This window comes from Esox lucius, chromosome 9, assembly GCF_011004845.1.
Source record: "Esox lucius isolate fEsoLuc1 chromosome 9, fEsoLuc1.pri, whole genome shotgun sequence".
NCBI classification, from domain to species: Eukaryota; Metazoa; Chordata; class Actinopteri; order Esociformes; family Esocidae; genus Esox; species Esox lucius.
The window spans coordinates 17,707,663-17,725,379 of record NC_047577.1 but is presented as its reverse complement, the minus strand read 5'-3'; the positions used below and the strand labels follow the sequence as shown (position 1 = coordinate 17,725,379).

Sequence of the window (17,717 nt, the reverse complement as noted above, 5' to 3'; positions counted from 1 at the left end):
TGGCCTCATTGAAATCTAGCCTTTAATTCAGGTAAAATTGTTAAATAGAAAATGTATTTTTGAACCAGAATAAATATGAATGAATAAACATCTCACAATTCTTGCACTCTGCCTTTAGTACTTTGTGTACTACCTCTTGCCAAGATGACAGTACTGAGTCTTCTCATTTACTGTTTGATAAGGTAAGGAAATATCTAGAAAGGGATGTGAGACCAGTCATTAAGATCCTTTAGAGGACTGGGTCCTCGCTTGTGGGCTCCCATCTTCAGCTTACCCCACAGGTTTATTATTGGGTTTTAGGTTTTGTTGAATCTGGAGGAATGCTTTTGATCAACATCCTGCTGGAAGATTCAATGACGACCCAGTTGTAGTGTCCTGGAAGAGGCAAACATTTTGCATTAAAATCTCATGTTACTTGGCAGAGTCCTAGATGCCGTGTTTTGTTAGGTGAGTGGAAACTGACTAGACACTCACTTTCATGACCCACCTCTGGTGTTTGTAACTAAATAGCTCTATTTTTTGTTTTAACTGATCGTAAAACCTGCCTCCAATCAAAATTCCAATGTTCAGCAGATTTCAGGCACTGATGTTTGTCTTCATAGGAGTATCATGGAGGGGCAGTCGGCCTATTTATAGTTCTTTGACCCTCGGACTATCCATACTGTGCATTGGATCAAAATACACCTCTGTTCTCTTCCAGGCAGATTCATCATAGCTGTATTAGATTTCAATTGACTAATTATTGCCGTAATAGTGGATATGTGCATTTTCAGGCATGTATTTTGTTTATTGGAATTGCCTTAATTATAAAGGTCAACAAACTGTTGTCTCTTTATTTTTGTTCTCTGACCCTGCCCATGTTGATAGATAAATGAGGAAGTTTGGTATCTGTGTCAACTCATATTTATTCCCTAGTAAATAAAGATGTCATGGATGTCCACTTAAGAGTTCCTAATGACTTAAATGACATTGAAAACAAAATTAATGGGAATATTATTCTATTAGTTTTGGTTTATACACATTTCTTGTTTCTGTTTTCTTTTTTTTGTATGACATTTTTTTCATTAAACAATTTTACTTGAATGTTGATTTAAAAGCTACTTAAAAGATAGGTATTTTGAGCGTAAGATCAAACTGATAAACTACACTAAATGTTTTATCTTTACCAAGGAAACCATTAATTCTGGATGACACTTTATGGGATGCAGTATGGGACAAATTTGGGACGCTGTGTAAAATGCAAATTAAAGAGAATGCAATGATGTGCAAATCATTTAACCCTACTGTATATTCAATTGAAAATAGTACAAAGACAACACATCAAATGTTGAAACTGAGAAATTTTATTCTTTGGAGAATTTGATACCAGCATCACATTTGAAAACTGTTGGGACAGGGAAATGTTTACCACTGAGTTGCGTCACCTCTTTCTTTATCAAAACACTTGAAGCGTTTGGGAACTGAGGAGACCAATTGCTGTAATGTTGAAAGTGAAAGGTATTCCGATTCTTTCTTGATTTAGGATTTCAGCTGCTCAATAGTTCGGGGGCTCCTTTGTCGTATTTTTCATTTCATAATGCGCCAAGTGTTTTCAGTATGGGACAGGTCTGGACTGCAGACAGGCCAGTTTAGCTCCCAGACTCTTTCACCATGAAGCCATGCTGTTGTGATACGTGCAGAATGTGGTTTGGCATTGTCTTGCTGAAATAAGCAAGGCCTTCCCTGAAAAATAAGTTTTCTGGATGGCAGCATATGTTCCTTCAAAACCTGTATAGAGTGGGGAGAACAAGTATTTGATACACTGCCGATTTTGCCGGTTTTCCTACTTACAAAGCATGTAGAGGTCTGTTATTTTTATCATTGGTACACTTCAACTGTGAGAGACGGAATCTAAAACTAAAATCCAGAAAATCACATATGATTTTTAAATAATTTATTTGCATTTTACTGCAAATCTTTGATCACTTACCAACCAGTAAAAATTCCAGCTCTCACAGACCTGTTAGTTTTTCTTTAAGAACCCCTCCTGTTCTCCACTCATTACCTGTATTAACTGCACCTGTTTGATCTTGTTAACTGTATAAAAGACACCTATCCACACACTCAGTCAGACTCCAACCTCTTCACAATGGCCAAGACCAGAGAGCTGTTTAAGGACATCAGGGATAAAATTGTAGACCTGCACAAGGCTGGGATGGGCTACAGGACAATAGGCAAGCAGCTTGGTGAGAAGACAACAACTGTTGGCGCAATTAATACTGTTGGCGAAAATGGAAAAATGGAAGAAGTTCAAGAAGACGGTCAATCTCCCTTGGTCTGGGGCTCCATGCAAGATTTCACCTCGTGGGGCATCAATGGTCATGAGGAAGGTGAGGGATCAGCCCAGAACTACACAGCAGGACTCCACTCGCAGTGTTTGGAGGAAGAAGAAGGATGAGTACAACCCCAAGAACACCATCCCAACCGTGAAGCATGGAGGTGGAAACATCATTCTTTGGGGATGCTTTTCTGCAAAGGGGACAGGACGACTGCACCGTATTGAGGGGAGGATGGATGGGGCCATGTATCGCGAGAACTTGGCCAACAACCTCCTTCCCTCAGTAAGAGCATTGAAGATGGGTCGTGGCTGGGTCTTCCAGCATGACAACGACCCGAAACACGCAACTAAGGAGTGGTCCTCAAGGTCCTGGAGGGGCCTAGCCAGTCTCCAGACCTTAACCCAATAGAAAATCTTTGGAGGGAGCTGAAAGTCCGTATTGCCCAGCGACAGCCCCTAAACCTGAAGAATCTGGAGAAGGTGGGCCAAAATCCCTGCTGCAGTGTGTGCAAACCTGGTCAAGAACTACAGGAAACGTATGATCTCTGTAATTAGAAAAAAAGGTTTCTGTACCAAATATTAAGGTCAGCTTTTCTGATGTATCAAATACTGTCCCCTACTATTACATTTTTTAAACATTACACAACTTTTACAGTCTTTTGTTGCCTCTGTCCCAACTTTATTGAAACATGTTGTCAGGATCAAATTCAAGGTGGGCATATATTTTTCAAGAAACAAATACAACTTCTCAGTTTCAACATTTGATATGTTGTTTTTGTACTATTTCCTATTGAATACAGGGTTTTAATTATTTGTAAATCATTGCATTCTGTTTTAATTTACATTTTACAAAGCGTCCCTACATTTTTGGAAAATGGGTTGTAGTTTAAACTGTTTTGTTGCTATGTCAAATTGATAGTGACTTTGAGACTGTAAACATAGATTAAAGTGTTATTCTGCATGTGATTCTAAAATGAATGTCTTTGAAAGACCACTGAGTCTTATGGAGTCACTAATCTCTCAAGGTCAAGAAAGAAGATCTTAATCACTGCTTTTCTGTCAACAACAGTGACGTAAATGGTAAAGTTAATCTTCTGGAAGTTCAGCCAACTATGGTATTGAAGTCAAGCTGTTGTGTAGAATTGGATTACTGTAACGGATTCAGACTCATTTGCCAACAATTCACCTGAAAGTTAGCTTTTGGGTAATGATGCAACCTTACAACATTTTTCTCAAAGATGTCAGTCTGGTATGCTCTGCTTTGTCTGGGTCCTGACATATTAAACAATTATAGGCCAGTATCGAACCTCCCATTCCTCTCAAAGATCTTAAGAAAATGTGTTTCCCAACAACTGAATGCCTTCCTGATGTCACGGTGGGGTGAGGTTCAGCCCCACCGTGCCATACATCCCCTATTCCCGTCACTCACAAACACATCCCGGACTTGTTTCCTATTATGTTTTTAATCATTCACACCAGGTCCCAATCATTTCATAAGTATGTGTTTAAATGTTTCCCGTCTGCTCCCAACATTTGTCAATCATTGTTGTTGCTGTCATTTGCATGCCCACGCGTAAAGGTTAGAAATGCAAACTCAGTGCAAACTTTCAAGTGTCTACTAAAGACTCATCTCTACAGCATGGTCTATGATTAAGTGTAGTCTGGCCCAGGGGCATGAAGGTGACCAGAAGGTGACTGTCCACCCTTGCTGTCTTGCCAGATGGGCTCTCATCGGATGCCCTCCCCCCAATGCAATTCGGGGGCGGAGTCACTGGCTTGTTGTTGTCTCTCTGTTGTGCACTTGTGCAATTGGGCTGTACTATGCTGGCGATACCCGGCCCTCATTCAGGGGAGTTGCGGTTGGTGGGTGTCCCTTTGGTTGATGCTTGGCAATGTGGGTGGATTGATTTCCTGCCTGTTGGGCCCTGTCCGGGGCCTCCCCCAGATAGGGCCACAGTGTCACCGGACCCCCCTGTCTCAGCCCAGAGGTCTTGCGCTGCTATATTACTGTGCTGGGGGGAGTAGGGTCAGTTCTCCCTCTCCACTATAAATCCTTGTAGATCTAAGGAATGCATTTTCTAAATTTTCCCTGTCTCCTGCCATTTTAAACTTAGGAGTACATCAGGTCCTGGCCCACACCTGAGGAGTACCAGGCTTGAAAAACCTGTTGCTGTCCCTGTCCAAAGTCCTCCTGGTTGTGTTGCAGATCAAGACAATACCTGACGATTTCAGGTGTGTATATATATATATATATATATATATATATATATATATATTACACTCACCTAAAGGATTACTAGGAACACCATACTAATACTGTGTTTGACCCCCTTTAGCCTTCAGAACTGCCTTAATTCTACGTGGCATTGCTTCAACAAGGTGCTGAAAGCATTCTTTAGAAATGTTGGCCCATATTGATAGGATAGCATCTTGCAGTTGATGGAGATTCGTGGGATGCACATCCAGGGCACGAAGCTCCCGTTCCACCACATCCCAAAGATGCTCTATTGGGTTGAGATCTGCTGACTGTGGGGGCCATTTCAGTACAGTGAACTCATTGTCATGTTCAAGAAACCAATTTGAAATGATTCGAGCTTTGTGACATGGTGAATTATCCTGCTGGAAGTTGCCATCAAAACCATGCCACGCTCAAAATTGCTTTCCCATTCTGACATTCAGTTTGGAGTTCAGGAGATTGTCTTGACCAGGACCACACCCCTAAATGCATTGAAGCAATTGCCATGTGATTGGTTGATTAGATAATTGCATTAATGAGAAATTGAACAGGTGTTCCTAATAATCCTTTAGGTGAATGTATATACAGTGGGGAGAACAAGTATTTGACACACTGCTGATTTTGCTGGTTTTCCCCCTTACAAAGCATGTAGAAGTCTGTATTTTTATCCTAGGTACTCTTCAACTGTGAGTGACAGAATCTAAAACAAGAATCCAGACAGTCACATTGTATGATTTTTAAGTAATTAATTTGCATTATATTGCATGACATAAGTATTTTATACATCAGAAAAGCAGAACTTAATATTTGGTACCAAGCGTGCCGCACAAGCCCTGAAAAGTGAAGCCAAAACATCTCGATCGCCCCCTGGTGAGTGGTCCCAGTATAGGTCATAAACCCCGCCCTCCCCATGTTATTCAATGGGACGCGAGACCAACTAAACAATTAAATTACCCTTCAATTATCTTTTTTCCGAAGCTGGTTTCTGTCATTTACTGTAGTTTGTATCACGCTAATGTAAATTCAAGAGTTTGTTTTTAAAATAAGTTGGTTTTTAGTTAGTTATTTAATGCTCTAAAAACGGTGGTGTGATGTCGTGATTCACAGCTTTGATTGACAGCTATCTGAGCCAAGGAGCCACTGAAGCGCCATCCTCCTTCGGAGGACTGAGGAGATTGGAGCTTTACATTTAATCTCTAAATTTCTATAATTTATATAATTTCACACGGACATAATGGGTTGTTCTGCAGTACATTGTGCTAACCGATCTGGCATTTCCAATCGATCTTTGAATTTTTTTCGGTAAGTTAAATTTATAAGCTATTTAATTAGTAAATAAATGTAATGGGCTAGCTAACGTTAGCTAAAAGACAACAAGCCTCGTTAATAGCTAGCAGGTGATCGTTAGCTAGAAGTTACCAATTATTTTTGTATTAGGCCTATTCTAAATTAAGGTTAAACATGATGTAAGTTAGGCTATAACATATCGTGTAGGTTTAACAAGCAAAGGATGTACTGTACTTGGACTTGCGATTGATTACGGTATGCGCATTCTGCGAGGGAGAGTGAGGGCGGGGCACAGGGGAGGGGCCGTTGATTTCGCGGCTTTACGGCTTTACTTCCTGCTCGCTACTGCGCATAACTACTGCGCAGAACTGGTCCCAAGATCGCTATCTGCGCAGACGCAAGTCCAAGATGTCAGCGTCGTATCGGGACACTGGCGGCTTCATTTTTCACCAATGGAAGAGAGCGAAAGGGCGTCGTCCATTTTATATACAGTCTATGTTTGGTACAGAAACCTTTGTTTACAATAACAGAGATCATACGTTTCCTGTAGTTCTTGACCAGGTTTGGACACACTGCAGCAGGGATTTTGGCACACTCTTCCATACAGACCTTTTCCAGATCCTTCAGATTTCGGGGCTGTCGCTGGGCAATACGGACTTTCAGCTCCCTCCAAATGTTTTCTATTGGGTTCAGGTCTGAAGACTGGCTAAGCCACTCCAGGACCTTAAGATGCTTCTTACAGAGCCACTCCTTAGTTGCCCTGGCTGTGTGCTTCGGGTCGTCATCATGCTGGAAGACCCAGCCACGACCCATCTTCAATGCTCTTACTGAGGGAAGGAAGTTGTTGGCCAAGATCTCGCGATACATGGCCCCATCCATCTTCCCCTCAATACGGTGCAGTCGTCCTGTCCCCTTTGCAGAAAAGCATCCCCAATAATTATGTTTCCACCTCCATGCTTCACGGTTGGGATGGTGTTCTTGGGGTTGTACTCATCCTTCTTCTTCCTCCAAACACCGCGAGTGGAGTTCAGACCAAAAAGCTCTATTTTTGTCTCATCAGACCACATGACCTTCTCCCATTCCTCCTCTGGATCATCCAGATGGTCATGGGCAAACTTCAGACGGGCCTGGACATGCGCTGGCTTGAGCAGGGGGACTTTGCGTGCGCTGCAGGATTTTAATCCATGACGGCGTAGTGTGTTACGAATGGTTTTCTTTGAGACTGTGGTCCCAGCTCCCCACTTGTTCTCCCCCCTGTATAAACAGTATCTCACAGAAGTGAGTAGACTCCTCAAATTTTTGTAAATATTTTATTAGATCTTTTAATATGACAACACTAAACTGAAGAAATTATACTTTGCTACAATGTAAATAGTGAGTATACAGCTTATATAACAGTATAATTTGCTGTCCCCTCAAAATAACTCATCACAGCCATTGATGTCTAAACCGCTGGCAACAAAAGTGAGTACACCCCTAAGTGAAAATGTCCATATTCTGTATGTCCATCCGGCACAGCAAGAAGAGGACTGGTCACCCCTCCAAGCCTGGGTCCTCTTGAGGTTTCTTCCTAAATTTCTGCCTTTCTTAAGGAGTTTTTCCTAGCCATTGAAATTCAACACTACTGTTTGCTCCTTGGGGTTTAAGGCCGGGTGTTTGGTAAAAGCACTTTGTGACAACTGCTGATGTAAAAAGGGCTTTATAAATAAATTTGATTTGATCTTTGATGTCTACATTTGACCTATTCAATAGAACAACTCAAATCTTTTTATCCTTAAAAATAATTAATTTACCATGCCGTGTGAAGTTTTATTTCTCCTGTGGAAGCAAAGTATGGGGAAGTGATGGAAATCCTTAGATGTCAATGGATGTCTAGGAAAATAGGATTGATGCTAGATGACTAGGAAAAGTCAGAATACTTGAATAAGTGATCAAATGACAGGTTAAAGACAAAAGTTTTGTTTTTCACGTGTGTTTTATAACAAAGTAAATATAAAACCAAAACCAATACAGAAATTGAATACATTGAATGTTTACAATGCTAGTCATTCACTGGCAGTTATATAAGTGAAGTAGAAACAATCTACAGACTTGGTCTAAATCAGTGTTGTTTGAGTATTTTTAAATAAAAACCCCAAAAGTTAACTTTTTGAAATTATATGGTTATTTTAAAAAGAAAATAAACAAAATAGTCTAGAAATACATATTTTTGCCAAGTAAGGACAGCTTTCCATTTACAGTATCACCCTGGCAACATTTAGGCTTGATCAGGGACAAATATTTAACAATATTTGCTCAGGATTTAATGTAGCACGTTGTGGTTTGTCATCTTATGCTCTAAACACAATGTTTTAAATACCCTGAATTACTTTACTTTAAAGTTTAGCGAATGTCAAACGTTTCTTTACAGTTCTATGATTGGATGACAGAGGCAGAGTGACTATAAATAAGACATTTGTAAGATTTCCGCCAAACAATAGCAGACAAATGCTAATTACATATCAGGGGATATAGTTGTTATTTTGAATGGACTAGTTTAGAAAGTTTGTTATTGTCAGACTACTCTCGTTCTTTAGGGTTTGTGTTGCCATATTTACTTTTTTCACTTCTGTATTTTGGTTTTGTTTAGTTCCCCGGATTTTGCAGATGCCTCGAGGCAAGGTCAGAGCTCGAGGCCCATCCCCCAAACCCCTCAAAATGCATCTCCATCTATTAGCTTATACCACTGCCTCTTACATTAATAGACTGATGGCTGTCTACCTTTAACTATACATATTCAGTAATGGAAAAGAAATAATAAAAAAGTTTAAACTACAACAACACAATTGCATCAGCACAATTAACTGACAGCACTATATAGCTTATTGATCATTGTTCAACACCAAGGACAGCGCTATATAGGTCTGTGCTGTGGGGAAGATTACGAGAAGAAAGGCTATGATAACTGCTGGACCCAGGTACATCATGTAAAAAAAAAACACTGAGAACCTCTCTTTCCAAAATCCTCCTATACAACTATTGTAGTTATATTTGACTATTGTTGCAAAGATAATTTTATCGAGTCTCGTTTTTTTCCACCAAAATGAAACGTTTTTTCAATTTTTAAAATGTTCTATTTAGTCAGTTATCGTCTCGTCAACTACCACAAAAAAATAGGTATTTAACAATTATTTTCATCCCTATTTTTCAGGACAAACATCACACTGTAGGATTATAGGCCTTTTTCTATAGTTGTTACTTTCGTTAAGCACAGACCCGTCAAGAGTGAAGGGAGAGAATTCAACTTTATTTGAAATTATCGCATGTTGTGTAGGGATATTTTCATAAAATGATGTTATTTCACATTAACCAGATGAAGAGTAGACAGAACGTCTCATGTGATCACTTGTATATTAATTGGGTGTTAATTGATGAAACATTTAATCAGAGCTCATATTATTTTCCCATAACGTCTAATTGTCTTATTTTTTTCCACATTTTATTGTTAAGAGAGAGTGATGAACTGTACTCTTGCTCTGGCTCGACTACTGTTCTCATGGTCAGTGCAATGAGTGGTTGTTGTTATCTCATATTGAGGACAGAAGACCTGTGGCTTGTCCTTAAGTCTCTTGGCAAAATCTTGGCAGAATGTGAGAAATCACGTCACCATCACACCACCAATATTTCCAACAGTGGTTTGGGGGGCGGATCCCAGAGGTTTGTGGAAGATTGGAGAAGGATCCATCCAGAAATTAGCATAATGGGAGTAGCTAATATAATTGTATAACCATACTGTAAAAAAGTGAGTTTCCGAAGTTTGGAAGCCGGTTGTTCTGCAGACCAACATGAGTTGGTTGCTCTGCAGGTCAGCACGGCTTTATTACCTTAATAAATAAAATCTACTATTGAATTCACTAACCCCTGAGTTGTTTGAAAATGTTGGCCTCTTGGCTGTTCAATCAATCTCACTGTGAAGATGGTTGCTAGCTGGTGTATACATGGAGGGGCGTGTCTACCAGATCACATTTCCACAAGAACTCACATGCCAAATGGTAAATGTAAACATTTCACATTCCTGAGGTTGGCAGAGCATGACCTACAGAGAGAGAATCTAAATACAGATGTTTCTGTTGTTCTCATTATCTAGGCATGTTTAACTTCCAATGAAACATACAATACCACAACACTGATGTCGCTTTGGGAAGGCTCAGGCTGCTTGCTGATGGGGACGTGCTGCTGCAAGCTGTCAGTGGCGGCAGTGTTTCATCTGTGGAGTTGCTGATGATAGCTTCCTCTCTGGCTTGTCTAAATAAGGGCGTAATCCTGTAGCATACTTCAAGATCTGTTATGTAGCACACTTCACAGGCTTGCTTTCCCTGCCAGTCGAAACTAAGGGGCCCTCAACAAGCAGAGTTTTCACGCCTTCAAAGTTGTTTGCTTTTTTTTTTATATAGACAGTATCACACAAAAGTGAGTACACCCCTCACATTTTTGTTAATATTTCATTCAATATTTTCATGTGACAACACTGAAGAAATGACACATTGCTACAATGTAAAGTATTGAGTGTACAGATGTATAACAGTGTACATTTGCTGTGAGAACACCCCTAAGTGAAAATGTCCAAATTGGGCCTAATTAGCCATTTTCCCTCCCCGGTGTCATGTGACTTGTTAATGTTACAAGTTCTCAGGTGTGAAGGGGGGGTAGGTGTGCTACATTTGGTGTTATCGCTCTATCACTCCCTCATACTGGTCACTGGAAGTTCAACATGGCACCACATGGCAAATAACTCTCTGAGGATCTGAAAAAAAGAATTGTTGCTCTACATAAAGACGGCCTAGGCTATAAGAAGATTGCCAAGACCCTGAAACTGAGCTGCAGCACAGTGGCCAAGACCATACAGCAGTTTAATAAGACACGTTCCACTCAGAACAGGCTCCACTCAGAACAGGCCTCATTGAGTGCACATGCTCAGCGTCATATCCAGAGGTTGTCTTTGGGAAATAAATGTATGAGTGCTGCCAGCATTGCTGCAGATGTTGAAGGGGTGGGGTGTCAGCCTGTGCTCATGAATGCCAACATGTACTGTGACATACAGAAGCAGCGCACGATCCCCTCCCTTTGGAGACTGGGCCACAGGGCAGTTTTTCAACATGATAACGACCCCAAACACACCTCCAAGACGACCACTGCCTTGCTAAAAAAGCTGAGGATAAAGGTGATGCACTGGTTAAGCATGTCTCCAGACCTAAACCTTATTGAGCAACTGTTGTCACATGAAAAGATATAATCAAATATTTACAAAAATGTGAGGGGTGTACTCACTTTTGTGAGATACTGTATATAGGCCTAGCTTAATTTATGCTATGCATGGCAGGGCTCTTGGGGTTTGGGGGTCCCCTGCCTCGTGGTGACAGTTAGGGTTTTCCAGCTGCCAGTGCCTTTATCCCAGTTACACACTTGTTTTACATTGACAACCTTGCCCAAAAAGACGGCAAAGAAAATACCTCCCAAAACATGTTAATCCTAAAAAATCAACTCAAATAAATCTTTCCAGATTCTCCCCGATTCTCACTGATTGGACATTCAACCATGTATATCAAGAGCGCATCGCTTTGATTGGCGAGAGCGTTGGCTCCATCTCTATCCGTGCGTTGCAAAACAAATAATGTTGCGATGAGCGATTATACTGTAGCTACATACGGGCAGAGAAAACATTTGGCCTTATTTCTAGCTAGCTTAATTGCAGAAATATGGAGGCATATTGTTGCAACATAAAGGCAAGTAGAAATAAAGGTAACATCAGCCACAGAAAATTAACCTTGTCAAATCAAAGAAGAAATGTTCATTTTCTGAAAAGTGGTGATATAAAACCAGAAAGGTGCGGATTGACTATGAAGAACAAACGGAGCAAATGCACTGTTCCCACTGTTGTCAGCATTCATCAAACCGAATAATTCATTTATTACGAGAACTAGTAAAATATATTTTTAAAGGTTTGTAATATTTGTTGTTCTTTGAAATACATTTTCAGTATATGTTGTTTTAAGATTTTGAAACACATGCAGTTTGTTTTCTGTTATCATTTATTTTGAGGTGAAAATGTGTGGTAAAAATGTTGAGCGGCTGGTAAAACTTGGGCATACCAGCCACGACGGCTGGTGAACCAAAAAGTACATTTCACCTTGTCCATAACCTATCCCTGGCGAAAGGCAAGTTTAGGGCGAAAGAGAATTATCCAGTGTACATGGAAATAAATAAAGTGTTACCAGTCCCGAAGAATTAGGGAAGCTCTGTTCTAGATATTTGTTGTGAATTCAAGTGATGGAGGAATACGGGGCCTGAAAAGGCGCGATTTCTGTTCGACAACTACGCAAAAAGCATCTATCTAGTTAGCTTCTAAGGCCAAATCTGAAGCCACCCATCTATAACTAATACAACATGTATACCAAAATAATTTGTTCACTCAGTTACAACAGCCACAATGGGCTAAAATAAATGGGAATTCCAAACATCTTGGCAATCATTAATTAGATTGCCAAGATAACTGTTATCTCATACTACTATAGTAGGATGAACGCGTTGTTGTTGCTATTTCCAGTGTATACGCTAGAGGGCTGAACTTACAAATATCTTTAAAGAGGCAATCGACCTGACAGGATTTCGGTTAACCACTAACTGATGGGGCAGGTGAAGTGTCACCACTGTCAAATTCATTGACAGCTGTGGATGCAAGGACTGTGAACAGAAAAGGAGAGGAAGTGTGCTACTGACATGTACCATAGTAACCTAAGTCAGTGATTCAAGGACCTTCTTAACCACAGCCCCCTGCATAATTCTTTCAATCTGTCGGCTGATTTTAATAAGTGCTCTATCTGATATAAGCAACTGACAAGCACCTGACTTCATGAGCAGAAGAAACCACACCAGATGGGGTCTACACTTTAAACTGGTTTGGTACAGTTCCACTTAAAAGGCTGTCCCTATTGTAGACTTCAATAATCTTGCTCACCACCACCACATAGGATGTACCACACAATCAATGTTCACCACCAGCAAAGAAAAGTCAATTGGACTAACTATTTGGTTTCATGGAACAACCAAGCACATATGCATATGACATGAAGGACATTCTGTAAATTCCCTCATCACCAACGGCAAATTCTCTGAAAATGTAATACACAGAGTCCCATACCCACCATGTTGCTGGAGGACCTACATGTCATAAAATCCTCCGCAGCTTTGGAGCATGTGGCATCAGACCCAATCTATGGTCAATGTCCGACCTGCTTGTTTGAATATAATGTAATTTGTAGACAAATGTATCTAAATGCTGGTCATAATGTCTTGAGAGGTATCTCTGAAAAATATATTTGAATGCATGTCTACCTGAATCATTCAACATTTTCGATGTTTGCCTACAGGCTATTAGAATGCATTTACAAAATATAATTTTAAATTAAAATAACAATCTATATTTTGATTTAGTCTTGGAGGACTTAAACATTCAAACACTTTATTGCATTACTGTAGAATAGTTATAATGTACATCTGGCTATTGGCTGTCAGAAACAGTTTGAGCCAGTACCACTGAATTGATAAAAGTAGTCCAGGCTGATAGGAAAGATTTCAAACATTTAGCAGTTTTAGGGAGAGAAGGTAGTTGTGGTTTCACTCTCTGTGGCAGCCGCTGAGCTCCTCCTCTTGCCACAGGTGTACTGAAAGAACCTCTCCTGGCTCATACACCCAAGGTCCTTCATCAGCTTCAGCAGGTCACGGCGGAACTTCACCCCAATGAATGCATACACAAAGGGGTTCAGGCAGCACCTCAGGAAAGCCAGGAACTGGGTGACATCAGAGGCATAAAGGAGGGCGTTGTCATAGTTGCAGTCCTTGGTGCCCCCACTGACAGTGTCCAGAGTGGTCAGCAGCAGGACCAGGTTGTAGGGCACCTGGCAGAGCAAGAAGACGGCCACCACGGCGAAGATGACCTTGATGGCCTTGTTCTTCTCAAAGCTCCTGGCCTGCCACAGGGTGTTCACGATGGAGCCGTAACAGAAGGCCATGACCACGAACGGGAGAAGGAACCCCAGGACCATCTGGCTTACCTGGATGCCCACGCGCACACTGTCTGAGCCGGCCGGGTAGGGAGTGCAGGTGTTGTTGCTGATGGTGGTGTAGGACATCTCGGGCACAGAGAACACCAGAGCCACCAACCAGATGACCACAGCGCTCCACTTGCTGACGGACACGGCCGTGGAACGGTGACGGTGGGCTGAGACCGCCTTGGAGATGGCAAAGTACCTGTAGGAAAAAAACATTTACACTAAGGATGCTTGAGTTGTGCTTAGGGGACACTTGAGTGCACTACTGTGTGTGCAAGATGTTCACAGAGAAGCCGGGCCGGCGTAATGTTAACAGCAGGGAGAAAACAGGCCTTTGTCAGGTAACGTGGCGACTTACCTGTCCACGCTGATGGAGGTGAGGAGGAACATGCCACTGTAGAAGCTGACCTTATAGATGGTGTGCATTGTCTTGCAGATTAACATCCCCAACATCCACTCCATCATGTAATTGGACGCCCAGAGGGGCAGCGACATAGCAAAGAGTAGGTCGGCGAAGGACAGGCTGAGCAGGAAAATGTCGGTACCAGTCTTCAACCGATTGAAGTAGACATAGGTGCCAATCACCAGGATGTTACCGACCAAACCCAGGAAGCAGATGATGGTGTAGAATATCGGCATGAACCAGGAGCGGAACTGGCGGTTGGAGGTCTTCTGACACTGCTGGTTATAAGACTCATAATCCAGCTCGTCCGTTGTGTAATCATCGCTCTCAGTGGTGTACCCAGCAGACATGTTTCCATCCTGAGACAGGCAAGTCTGAAAGAAATACGGACCGGGTAAATAAGAGTGAACGCGGGATGTAACTGTTTTATTGAAAAAAGACTATAAGGGAACGTTTACGGTGTGGTGGAAATATGGAACTGGGAACCCAAACATGATGTTTCGGTGTTATTATGTAATATTGAGTTTGCAGTTATGGGTTTTTATTTTCTATTGTGTTTATATACATTTTTATAGTGGTGTCATTTAGTCACATGGGTGAATGAGTAATTAACAGACCATAGGGGCTCTCTGTTTATCTGTTGAAGAGATCTTAGCTTGACCTGAGAATGACCTGATATCAGATCTGTGTTCAATGTGTCAGCAATTAGAGCAGGGGACATGGCCTTTGAAGAAGTACATAAAAAGCTTGTCATACCTAGATCCTTTGATTACTCCGAGTATGATCATATGTAGGTGGTCGTATTCTGATTGTCCCATATGTATAAATTAAACCAGAAAAGTGACCAGGCAAGAATAATTCGGCCGGCCCGCGATTAAAAGTGATGAACATTGTTGCCCTCACTGGATTTGAACCCAGGACTCCCACATGAGAGTCTGTGTCTTTGACCACTACTTCACAGAGGTATACGTTGGCAGAGTGACGCAATGTAACCATGAACAGTTTTATTTCAGGCTTACAATAAAATAGCTACTGAAGGTTGTTGCCAGCAAAGTTTTTGTCTATTCTGAATAAATCCTAATGCATAATTAGTTTTGACTGTGAACAGGCTCAAACACAGGGCCTCTGGCATGGTAGTGCACATCTCAAACCACTACGCTATTTAACAAAGCTCACTCACTCACTCAGTCAGTTAGTAAGAGATATTCACTCTTCTTGGACGGCTCCGCTTACGCGGTCCGGCAAAAACCTTTATAGAATTTGGACTCAAAACCAATATATATATTTTTTACAACAGACACAATGTTCCCTGCTTCTGGGTCCTTGACTCACTGACAGGTTATTTGGGGATGTTACCACCTCCTGTGTTGTGCTGTACTATAAGCTCTACCGTACAAAAAAAGGACTGTGGTTCGTACTGTTGTATGATACATTAAAGATGAATTGTGTCCATTGCTCTTACCTCAAAGTAGATCCAGAGCAGCAGAGCTGGTACAAAGATTTCTGAAATTAAGATATGCGTTGGTTAAATATCTAGAGCATCGGTTCAACTGGTTCGGTTACATTTCTTGACCATTGGTTCTTAACTGGTTTGGTTAAAGTTCTAGACCTTTGGTTCTTAACTGGTTTGGTTAAAGTTCTAGACCTTTGGTTCTTAACTGGTTTGGTTAAAGGTCTAGACCATTGGTTCCTAACTGGTTTAGTTAAAGGTCTAGACCATTGGTTCTTAACTGGTTTGTTTAAAGGTCTAGACCATTTGGTTTTTAACTAAAATGAACTATGGTAACTAAATATTTGCATAGTAAATCTGCACCTTGTACATCCTGCCCTGGCAATGTTAACCGCACTTAGCATTTTCCTGTACTTTTGTATGAGACAAGTACAGAACAAAAAGTTCAGTTTTGTAGTTTCATAACAAAGAGAACTGGACAATGTGATTCACAATTACAATACAAAAATACTAAAATGTATTTAGCCACTCATTATTATAGGTTTAGCAAGACACATGACCTTAAAAACCATCGCTTCACACATTACTATATAAAACATGACCACTTATCACATGATCAGAATATATTATTTAGGAAGTATTCAAAACAGAAGTGTCTCTTTCACTGAATGTGTAATTGGTAAAACGGGGCTGCACCTGGACTTATCTCTGACTGGTTCTGATATCATCACTGGTATTTTCTATATTAAATTATAGCACCTTCTGTGACCAGTTAAACAAGTAGGGTAAAAGTAAATGAGTTACACAGTAGGTTAGGATTAAACAGATGTTACAGAGCAATGTTCTACTTGCTTATCATTCATGCTTCTTTAGAAACTAACATATAGAGTATTTCTAAAAGGCATCATGTCTGTAAATAGTTTATCCACTATTGTTGACTACTTACATGCAGCAGTTAACTTGACACTGTTCTACCAAATCTGCTCCATTGTGGTGCCTTTTCTATTTATATACATATATATATATATATATATATATATATCAAAATAGGATCTACCAATACATCAACAAAATCTGTATCTATGTTTAGGACAAATCTCAGGACAACATATTTATTTTGATAACATGTGCTAGTTTGTAATTCAATGAGACATTCGGTGAAGTACATATACTATACAAAATAATCTAAAATAAATGGCAGGCATTACTGTAGTAAAATATTGAATTCACTTTAACATTAACATTATGTATGAAAAATGTGGAAAAACACTGAATGGTGCGCTTACCTTTGACAGCAGTCATCTCGACTGAGAGCTACAACTGTTCCTTCTTTGAGCAGATAGGTTGTGAAAGCCACCCACAAGATAAATGAAGCTCTGTGAGGTGATAGTTTCCCTTTTGATCTAGTGGCACAGAAGTTCCCTTTTTTTATTCTACACCTTGTCTTCACTTACCTCTAAATCTCTGATGAGAAACAACTCGTTTTGGAATGAGAGAGAATGCAAATGTTTGTTCTACACCGTGTTAAAGCGTTAACATGATATGAGTGTAAGTAAGGTAAACTGCATGCCCATAATATTTGGTCATTCGTTGCATATTCATGTTATTAGATCAATAACAAAGTGTTTCCCTGCTCGGTTTTTGGTAAAATACTGAGGGATGGAGCTGAAGACATGTAACCACTCAGAAGGATCTGGTTCATGAGAGTAATAAGCAATTGCAAATATACCACGGCTAAGTGCTGTGTCCACAGTGCGTTGTGCCTACAAACAGCTCTAGCCATGGTGTATTGGCCGTATACTACAATCTTTCGTGCCTTAATACTTTAATATACTACTATCTTTTAGCCAAACAGTATCCATGGCTATAATAATAATTTTCAGCTAGTTAGCATCCTGGATTTAGTTTTAATGTAATCTGGATACTGCAATATGGAT

The 17,717-nt window shown here is 40.5% G+C and overlaps 1 protein-coding gene across 1 annotated transcript; it reads right to left on the bottom strand.

Annotated features, from left to right (window-relative positions):
• Nucleotides 1-13,321: 13,321 nt before the first annotated feature.
• ccr7 (chemokine (C-C motif) receptor 7) lies at nucleotides 13,322-17,455 on the bottom strand. Its single transcript, XM_010889170.5, has 4 exons — nucleotides 17,067-17,455; nucleotides 15,793-15,833; nucleotides 14,286-14,704; nucleotides 13,322-14,126 (listed from the first exon to the last, which is right to left on the bottom strand). Exons 1-4 carry the CDS (start codon nucleotides 17,080-17,082, stop codon nucleotides 13,469-13,471), a joined length of 1,134 nt encoding a protein of 377 aa, XP_010887472.1. The 5' UTR covers nucleotides 17,083-17,455; the 3' UTR covers nucleotides 13,322-13,468.
• Between the last annotated feature and the right edge of the window lie 262 nt (nucleotides 17,456-17,717).

Bases quoted from the DNA above. Each gene is read 5' to 3' on its own strand.
- ccr7 (XM_010889170.5), bottom strand. The intron at 14,705-15,792 runs GTAAGAGCAATG...TATTTCTTTCAG, and splicing joins TGCTCTGGATCTACTTTGAG to ACTTGCCTGTCTCAGGATGG. The intron at 14,127-14,285 runs GTAAGTCGCCAC...TTTTTCCTACAG, and splicing joins ACCTCCATCAGCGTGGACAG to GTACTTTGCCATCTCCAAGG.